This window comes from Cervus elaphus, chromosome 8, assembly GCF_910594005.1.
Source record: "Cervus elaphus chromosome 8, mCerEla1.1, whole genome shotgun sequence".
Lineage (NCBI taxonomy): Eukaryota > Metazoa > Chordata > Mammalia > Artiodactyla > Cervidae > Cervus > Cervus elaphus.
In genome coordinates, this window is record NC_057822.1 from 15,953,129 (window position 1) to 15,963,099 (window position 9,971).

The 9,971-nt window shown below is 55.8% G+C and overlaps 1 protein-coding gene across 1 annotated transcript; it reads left to right on the forward strand.

Moving 5' to 3' along the window:
• The first annotated feature begins 1,990 nt into the window (after positions 1-1,990).
• Positions 1,991-6,617, forward strand: NPPC (natriuretic peptide C). The gene is made up of 3 exons (XM_043909691.1): positions 1,991-2,229; positions 2,653-2,963; positions 6,130-6,617. Exons 1-2 carry the CDS (start codon positions 2,140-2,142, stop codon positions 2,941-2,943), a joined length of 381 nt encoding a protein of 126 aa, XP_043765626.1. The 5' UTR covers positions 1,991-2,139; the 3' UTR covers positions 2,944-2,963; positions 6,130-6,617.
• Positions 6,618-9,971: the final 3,354 nt, after the last annotated feature.

The following is a 9,971-nucleotide window of genomic DNA, read 5'->3' on the forward strand; positions in this document are numbered from 1 at the left end:
GTGGCAGGGTTGATTTACTGCATGCAATCTCAAAGCTCAAAGAGAGAGGAGACCTACCTAGATGGTTACCCAGCCATCACCAAGTACAAACAAGGGACCCAGAAGACAGGAAGAACCAGCCTATGGATATTCAGACAGAAGAAGGTGCCCATGAAGCTCCCAACCTGTCCTTAATAAGGGGTTTCAGAGGATGTAGCTGCTGCTCCCTGGAAACCAACCCTGTGCCTGGCCCAATCTGCCTGGCTCCTTAAACCTGTATAAACAAAGCAAATCTCAATGAAGTTCCAGGTTGGTAACATTCCTGTTTGTCCAATAGACAAAAAGGAGAGGGAACTTCCATCCTCCAGATGGAAGATCTGCCTTCCTCTCCCTTCCAGGGAGATCCCTCCCTCTTCCTCTTCAGTATCTCTTCTTTTCTCTTCAAATGAAAAGAGTGGTGCCACTCTACTGGGGTAACTGTGGACAGGCAATCAAGGTGGCTGCCTGGAGGTGGTGAACCAACTCATCAAAACAAAAAGGACTCACTGCTGATGGTCATCTTGGAGTTCAGGAGATCTGCTACCCCAAACTCAGGCCTCACATGTAGGTTATTTCCTAAACAAAGGGACCTGCACTTTCCAGCGCAGAATGCCAGGGTGGGAAAGAGAAAGCAGATGGTTTTGCATCAGCCTCTGCTGTGCGATCCACTAGGAGACACCTGGTTCTCCCAGTCCCTCTTGACTCCAGTAGCCTTCAGGCCTGGGGAGCAGCTTCCTTTCCCCGAAAAAGGCCATCCGGGTGCCTCCAACCCTCCGGGTCGTCTTGGCCGCTGGGATCCGCCAGCGCGCCCTCCCCTGGTCTCTGCTCTCCAGCTGAGTCCTGTTCAGAGGCAGCCACGGAGTCATCGATTCCCACACCTCATTCAGTTCTTAGGGTCCTCTATCTCCGCCGCCCATCCCGAATGACTCCTCAGCCTGCGGAGACGCCCTTTCCAGGAGAAGGAGTCTTGGGCGGCAGGGATACTTGGGCGTGTACCGACAACTACGACGGGGACCACTCAGCGGCAGAAAACGCGAACGCGACCACCTGTTACGGCTCACAGAAGCCAGACCCGGCTCGGGGCCGGGTGAAGCTCCCTCCCCAGACTGTGCAGGTGCAAAGGACATTGGCGCGACAGCCCCACGCTGCGGATCCTCGCGTGGGTGCAGACTGGGTCAGGCGCGCCCCCGCCGGTGCAGACGGGAGCCATCTGGCGGGTCAGACCCGGGGACGTTCTGTGCAGCCGACCCGGGCTGAGGACGCACTTAGAGTCACCGCGTCGGGCTCACGGGGCTTCGCTACACACGCAGGAACACTCGCATCTCAAACACACCCGCAGTTTTCTGTTTTTTGCTCTCACCCGCGGGCGAAAAGGTTGCATTCTCTGGTGTAGGGCTTGCGCTCCCCCCTGCGGCCCCGGGCGAATCCCTCTCTTCTAGCGCCTCTCTCTCCGACCTCCCGCTCCACTATCTGCCTCCCCAGTCTCAAGACATGGGTGCCTCTCGCCTGTCAGGTGCCCCGGGGAAGAGATTAGCAACAAGGCAGCTCTGAGTGGATTTCGGACTGTGCCAGCTTTCTGGCTGTGTGCTTTTGGTCAAGTGATTTAATTCCTCTGAGCCCATCTTTGCACCTGCAAAGAGGGAAACTGATCTTTCCAGGACGAGCGTGTGGGTTGAGGGCCAAGCTTGTGTGCAGGGCACCGGGTGCACGGACGCTTGGCATGCTAGGACGCGCTCCCTGCAATCCGTGGTCCCTTGTGCGCGCCGCTTTGCAGCTTGGAGCGCAGTCCGGAGAGAGCCCGCCGAGCCGCGGGATCCCTCCAGCGTGAGGTGAGGGTGGGGGCCGAGGGGGAGCCCCCGCGGCCCCCTCCCGGCCCTCGGCGCGCGTGCCATTGGCCCGGACGGCCCTGTGGGCGGGAGGATGACATCAGCGGCAGGTTGGATTATAAAGGCGCGAGCGGAGCCGCGGACTCAGAGCGCACCCAGCCGGCGCCGCGCAGCACTGGGACCCGCGCCCGCACCGCAGCCCGGCCAGCCCGCTCCGCGCTCGCCTGCCGGTCGGCCCGCCGGCTCCGCGCACCCTCGCTGCCGCCCGTCTGCGCCCAGGCACCCCGCGGGCACCATGCACCTCTCCCAGCTGCTGGCCTGCGCCCTGCTGCTCGCGCTACTCTCGCAGCGGCCCTCCGAAGCCAAGCCCGGAGCGCCGCCGAAGGTGGGTTCTTTCGCGGGGACGTCGGAACCTGTGAGGGGCAATGGGAGGGCTGGTGTGCCTAGGAGGGTGTGGCGCACCGGGGTCGGGGGTGAGAGCAGTGGGGGCGGAAAGACGGCTCTCTCCCCTGAGATGCGCGCGGGGCACAGCTGGGGGGCCCTAGAAGCCCGGACTCGGGAAAGCGTCCACAAATGCGCAGCCCCGACCCCAGAGTGGGCAGCCCCGCAAGGGGCAAAAGAGAGGAGGGCAAAGGGCTCCCCGAGGGAGCGGACCACGGCGGCCCCGAGGCAGGTGGACGCAGGGCCAAGCAGCCCGGCACCTGTGACGGGCGTTCTCAGGACTCCGCGCCGGACCATCGGCGGCCCCGCAGAGTCCCCCGCGCTGCCGCGGTGTGTCCCTTCACCTGCCCGTCCTTTCCCTTGGAAGGTCCCGCGAACTCCACCCGGCGAGGAAGGGACCGAGCCCCAGGCTGCGGCCGGCGGTCAGAAGAAGGGCGACAAGACTCCCGGGAGCGGCGGCGCCAATCTCAAGGACGACCGGTCGCGACTGCTCCGGGACCTGCGCGTGGACACCAAGTCCCGGGCGGCGTGGGCCCGCCTCCTGCACGAGCACCCCAACGCGCGCAAATACAAAGGAGGCAACAAGAAGGGTTTGTCCAAGGGCTGCTTCGGCCTCAAGCTGGACAGGATCGGCTCTATGAGCGGCCTGGGATGTTAGTGAGGCGACCCCTGGCGGCGGTGAGTACCACCAACCCTGGCCTCTGGGCGCTCTTCACACCCAGCACCCCCGCGAAGCCCCCAGAACCAAGCCTGCACCCCCTCCCACAGGCCGCTTCCTCTCTGATCCCGTGGCCCTGGGACCTTTCCTCCTCGCGACCGGCCCATCCGGACATAGGATTGAGTGTGTGTGCTTGACTTTTGCCCCAGGGACTTTTATCATCCCATTTTACAGATGGAGAAAGTAAGGGGAAAGTAGTCGGGGAACTTTGGCAAGGTCAGAAATGGCTCAGCATGGATGAACCCATCTGACTTCCTCTGGAGAATCAGAGACAGTTTGGTGGGGTCCCACCCACCCCAGGACCACAAAGCAACCAGCAGCATTGGCCCCAGTTCAACTCGGGGGGCGGGGGATGGGCGAGGTTGAGGGGTGATCCTGGGTTTGTGGGAGCAAAGATGGAAGGGCATACATACAAGTCAAGGGTAAGTTCATTTGCCAGCCACTGCATCATGGTGCTGGGTAGTAAGCAGCCCAGGGGTCAGGACGGCTCCCTGGGTCTTGTTGTCCTTGTGATGGGACAGACTTGGGGTGACACCTGCCCCCTCCCAATAGACACAATAGCCACTTGTTAGCATCACCAGGGAGCATTTCAGCCCCAGAGCATTCTGATTCTTGTCTGGTCTCTAAACCGTGGCTGTGGTCAAGCTGGCCTGTCCAGGGTCCTGACGCTGCTGCAATCCATGTGACTTCAGGATCCAACCTCAGTGTTCGTGGCACTATTTCAGAGCAAGGAAACAGAAACTAAAATAAATCTTTTTTTTTGCCCCAACCTCAAACTCAAACATATCCCAAACTGAGCTCCTCCCCACCCCCTACCCGCCACCCCCACCACACCTAGTCTCCACACCTGGGTTTTTGGCATGGCCTTCTCCCCCTCCACCAGGCTGGAAACCCCCATGCTACCTTCTGCCCCTGCCGAGCGCTGCATCCTGGCAAGGTACTGGGCCAAGGTCCTTCCCTCCTTTCCCCATCCTCTCCATCCCCACCGCCCATCAGTGTCCGTGGACAAACAGCATCCAACCTCCGGAACTGACATTCAGCTGCTTTAGAATCTGACCCCTCCTGGTGTCCAGCCTTGCCTGCGGCCAGCTGTTGTCGTTCCCTGTCCCACAGCCTTTCTGTCCCACTCCAGACCAAGCTGTTCTTTCATCCCAGAAGCGGTATCAGTGTCCACACTGACCTCCCCCCAGAGGACAAGAGCGCCCCTCTCTGAAGCTCTCCAGCACAACACCTGAGGCTTCTATACAGAAAACCTCACCTGAGCTATAGTTGTCTGTGAACCTCCCCAAATGAACTCATGAGCACATTAAGGGCCAGATGCTAGCCAAAGATGATCTGGGGTCTGTAAGATGCCCAAAGGGGCTCTGAAAAATGTCTGTCAATGACTCACAAAACCTGCCTCACCCAACTTAGGGGCACTCCTCACCCACCTGCCCTAGCATTAAGCTGGTGTCTTTCCTCTCTGCAGCCAGACATGACCAGGCTGTGTGCTTTTCCTGCAGGGGCTTCGTTTGTCTGAGATCTTAACTTACTGTGATACTAGCATGCGTGCCCCAGTCTTTAGAAGCTACCATTGTGATAAGTTTGTTCTATTCTGTCCTATCTCAGCAACGAAGAGATGGAACCACAGGCCTTAGACTTTCAACTTGTGATTTAAGCACCAAGTTCCAACTTGAGAATTCAAACAAATGGTATTCTGAGTTAGCAGAGGATGGGATAAGGTCCTGGCATCAGGTCAAGCGCCTGCCATGCACATCCCCGTAGGTTCCTTGTTCTGGGATATGGCTGTCTGTGGGTACCAGGTGGGGGTGGGGAGAAGGACCCTGAAGGAGGAATCGAGGTTGCTAAGACTTCTTGACCCCTTTGACTGAGGAAGTTTGTCAACTTCCTGGAAGTTCTCTTTTAGCTGAACACGAACCTCCAATATCCACAACCATCTCAGCCCCACCCTCACCCCTATTGCCGAGAGAAGGCAGAGCATCCTTCCTGTTGCCAGCAGCCTCCTAGTGGAGATGCCCAGGCTATCTCACTGTCTGGGCTAAAAAGAGAAAGACAGCTTAGGGTTCCCCATTGATGAAAGCTCTCTGAAGCAGTGGCTCCACTCAGGAGTTGACATTGGCTCTAACCAGCTGCCATAATGACTGTCGCTGATGGTTATAGCCTTGATTATAAAATGGTAATGACAGAGATGAGGTGTGCAGGGTGCCTGAATGAACACGTCACAGACATCTGTCATCTGTTTAAACACATGGGACGGCCAGAGAAGGGGGCTGGGGGAGAGCTCACCAAGGCCTTGAGGCCCAGGGTCCCTCTGCCCGTGCTGTCCACCACCCTGCCTCCGAGGTGGCCTTCCTCCAGTCCTGGGGCATCCTCACACCCGTTCACCCTCATACCCACTAGCTGCTAACCCAGCACAACCACTCGTCTCCCCCAGGGCAGGTGCAAGACACCATTTCCTCTGCTTCTGAAAGGGACCCATTCTGAGGAGAAGCCAGCTGGGGAAGGAAGTGCTATTTACTGGGCTGCTGTGACCCAGACATTCTGCCAGTGCCCTGTGTGGCAACCCTGGGAGGTGGCTATTATCCCATTTTATGGGTCAGGAAAGCAAGCCTAAAAAGCTCTCCAGAGCCATCCTGGAAGTACTTGTCCTAGTTGGGATTTGGGCCCAGAATTCCCCACTCTTCAGGCGCTTATCTCCCGCTTCCCTCCTTTGTCCCCCAGACCTATAAAGCCAAGGCAAGCACCTGACCGAGGGTTTGTATTGTAGCTAAAATTGGAGGCAGGGGGCGGGCGGGGGCGTTTTCCCTTCCCCTTCCCTCACTGTGTCCCACTGAGCACCCAGGGCAAGGCCTGCGCTTAGACAGAGGGGGCTGAGGGTTGGCTGACTTTCTGGTTCCACCTGTGCTTGGACAGGAGGTGCCAAGGACACATCCGGTGACGGCTAAGGGCCTGGGGAGGACCTGAGTGAAAGGGCCTTATCCCTCTGCAGCAAGGCCTCCGTCGGGGCCTGTGGGGCAGAGGTGGAAGGACTATGCCTCCTGCTACAGCTGGAGTGGGGGAAGGTTCTAGATGTGCCCTGTAGGCTGGGCTTTCTCAGCTGAGTTCCCCTGGCCCTCTGTGTTTCAGGATTGGGGACTTGCTGCGTTTTGCTGAGGTCACCCTTGGTCATCAGCCTCCTCGCATCTGGAAGCACCTCCAGCGCAATGTGGCTTTTACATTTATTTTTTTTTTTCCTGGTACTGGGAATACACAACACCAGCTGTTTTATGATTATTTAGGGAGGGGGGTATGACTTTATCATTTGTTTTTTTTTTAATGAAAAATAAAAAGTTATATATTATATATATATTATATACGTGAAACACACACACCTACACCAACGTGATGACAAGGGACAGTTTTTAAGAGACTGACAAAACCAGCTGTAAAACATTGCTGTTTGTAAATTCATGTCATGCATAAATGTATTTATGTTGTAAAGCTATTTATATTGTTTATAAAGAGATATTTATAAAAATTTTATTTATGTAACTAAATGAAAGAAGTCAATCATTGTAATGTTTTTGTCTTAACTAGTTGAAAAATGTAAAAAAAAAACTCATTCCATGAACATCTTGAAAGCTGTCTTTATTTACTCATGGCACTTCTTTTTGAGTAATTAGTCTGAGGAGAAGGGAAGAGGTGGAGACAAGGATTTTGCCTCTGAATGGATCTAGCAGCCATGTTCCCAATTCTGGATTGATTTGTATCCAAATCCTCCAGGAATCTTGTTAAAAATACAGATTCCTTCCCCCACCCACCCCCTGATCCACTGAATCCATGTCTCCCAAAATAGGATTGGCCATGTGGCTTTTGTCCCAAGTGATTCTGATCAGCTCAGCCATCTCAGAAAGCTCTGCTCAGGACACTGGACAGCTGAGAAGTCAGATATGGTGAATTAAATTAAAATTAAATTTAGCTAACTGAGGGCCCTCTAATTGTACTCCATCTTCTCTCTGTTATTAGAGGAAACAAATAACTGAAAATTTCCTTGCTGCTTTGGGGAGATTTAGAAGGTTCCAGTGTAACTTGCGGAGTGGGTCTGGTTACCTTATGAATCTCAACTCAGGGAATTATGGGGTGTGGTTTTCTCCAGGCTCAGCGGGGTGAGGCCAAGGATATCAGAAAGAAAGAACATATTCTCTGGTTGGTTTCCTATTTCCATCATGTGATGTGCTTTTTGAGGGGGATGTGGGTTTTCTTTTCACCTGAAGCTGTTCACAATTTTGGCTTATACGCCCCCATGGAGCCTTGCATGAGAAATTATGAATATTCAGAATCTCTTCTCCTGAAGCCATCAGGAAATTTAAATCACTTCAAGCTAATCTCACTCTATCCTTGGTACGTGCCTCTCCTGGGCAGCTCCCCCATCTGCCTTCTGTCCCTAGTTTGGTGAAAACAAGGACGAATAGAGCCTCTGGGGTTGGTTCCGCCAGGCAGGCATGACTCCTCTCAGGGGGATCCAGCGTGGTTGTGGCCCCAAGATCATGGGGTCAGCAGGCCTGTCCAAGTGTCTCCAGAGGAAAATTGGCTGGGGATGGGGGTAGCAAAGGGGCCAGTGGAGCCAGGATCCTCTGTCCATGGAATTCTCTAGGCAAGAAGATTAGAATGGGTTGCCAGTCCCATCTCCAGGATATCTTCCCGACCCAGGGATCGAACCCAGGTATCCCGCATTGCAGGCAGATTCTTTACTGTCTGAGCCACCCGAGAAGCCCCATGCTGCTGCTGCTGAGGGTAGGGAAGTGGCCCGTGGCACCTGGCTTTTCCGATGACATCCGAGCCCCTGACCTCTCTTCCCTGAGCAGCAGGTTCTCGGGTGGGCAGACGGCCAACACAGTGACCTCACCTAGGTAAGGAAACAGCTTTGAAGTCATGTTCCAGCTGGGGAGACACGGGACCTTCTTCCCACCCCTTGATTTCCGCCACTGTCCGGGGGCCCTTCTTTAAGCCGAGTTCACTAGGGGCTGGCTCTCTTCCTCTGTCTCACCCCGCTTCCGTGGCTCAGAACTCGGGTGCCAGGTCAATGGGGGTGAGGGGCTGCCATATCCAGGGCTCGCCAGTGCCTCAGTTTGCTGTGCTGTCTGCAGACCCCTTGCCAGAGGATGCTGAGGGGTGCTGCCAGGGAATGAGGAGCAGGAAGGCGGCCGGTCCACTGTGGGCTTCACTGGTAGGGAGGCAGGCATATCTTCCAAAGCCCAGACACAAGGAATGGAGAATTCTGGGATTCAAGGAGCTGCCACCAGAAGTAAAAGGTTTTCTCCGTGGACGGTATCTGGACACCCAGGATGCTGGGGCCCAAGCACCACAGACTCTCCTCCTAAGTAGCTCTCATCCCTGAATCGGCTGCAAACAACACACACATGATGGGCTTCTCCTGGTGGCTCAGACAGTAAAGAATCTGCCTGCAATGCAGAAGACCTGGGTTCTATTCCTGGGTCGGGAAGATCCCCTGGAGGAGGGAATGGCAACCCACTCCAGTATTCTTGCCTGGAGAATTTCATGGACAGAGGAGCCTGGACGGCTACAGTCCATGGGGTCTCAAAGAGTCAGACACCACTGAGCTACTAACACATACACACACAACACGCATGACTCTCTGTTGCTAATCCAGCCTTCCGCCAGTGGAAGCCAGCCCCTCACCTGTTGTCTGAGGATGCTGCCAGCAGGCAAGTCCTCCTTTGACAGCTAAACCTGAAGTCCTCCAACTGCTTCCTTGTCAGCCCAGCCATGAGTTTCTGCTGGAAAGCTGGGAAGGATCAACAGATAGTCCATCAGCCCCAGGAAAAGTTTTGAAAACTCCAGCGATTTCCTGTAGGGGTATAGTCCAAGGCTTCCGGTCCTCCAGGCCAACTTTCGGCCTCATCTCTCTCCATGGAGGATCTCACTGTCGGAGCTGCCTGGGGCACCTGCAGCTTCTCTCCCACCAGGGTAGCCACCAGCTGACCAGCTCCAGGGATGGGTCCCATGGAGTCCCGGTCTTCCAGGATGGGGCCGGTTGAGCAGAAGCTAAAAGAATTTCAGGCCCTGGAAGGCCTTAGGACTCAGGATGTCCTGGAGGAAGACATTCCCTTCCCTGAAGCTCTCAGTTGTTGGGGAGTCAGGGCGAGGAATGGGGAGTCTGCCTGGTTGAGACTCCCTGATGCTGTGTCTGGTAACATGTAGGAACTCTGTTTGGCAGGGAGGGGCCCAGGAACCCACCTTGGGCTCCTGAATACACTTGGAGGACAGGCCCCATCTCTCAAGCCTGTGTTTTCCCTACCACAGAGGTGATGGTGGTTGGGGAGTCAGAGCCTACAGGTCCTCAGCCAGGCAGGTTCCAGGAGCCTCCCCGCCTCTGCCTGAAACATGGGAGGTCCTCCCCTGATGCCAAACAGGTGGTCCAAAATTGGGCTGCACACACGCAGGCCAGTCTGGGGGTGATCACTGCGGAGGTGGGGGGACGTTATCAGGACCCAGTCAGAGCCCTGCTCTTCCATAGGAAACGCTCTTACTCCAGGCGGGTGGCAAGGGGCAGACTAAGGAAGCCCACCCCGAGTCAGGGGTGATGTAAGAAGAGAGGGAGCAAAAGTCAGGGTCCCCTCTGAAAAGGGATTTGACACAGATGGTTCACATGAGGAAGCTTAACCAAAGCGACAGAGGCGTGGGCAGGTGTGATAGAGGAGCTGGTGGGAAGCTAGTTCTCCCTGGGGGCAAAGGGAGGGACTGTCCTGGAGTAGGAGCTGTCAGTGCAGGGTGGAATGAGGCAGAAATACCCCAGCTTCTCTCCCAGCCCCATCCCAGTCTCTCGCTGGTGTCTTCAGTTGGCTAAACCCACCAGAAGCCAGCCAGCAGGGGAGCCCAGGTCCTGCAGCCTGCAGGGTGGGAGGCAGACAGAATCACAAAGCACCAGAGGAATGTCGCTTGAGCCAGGGGTCCTACATACACCTCCT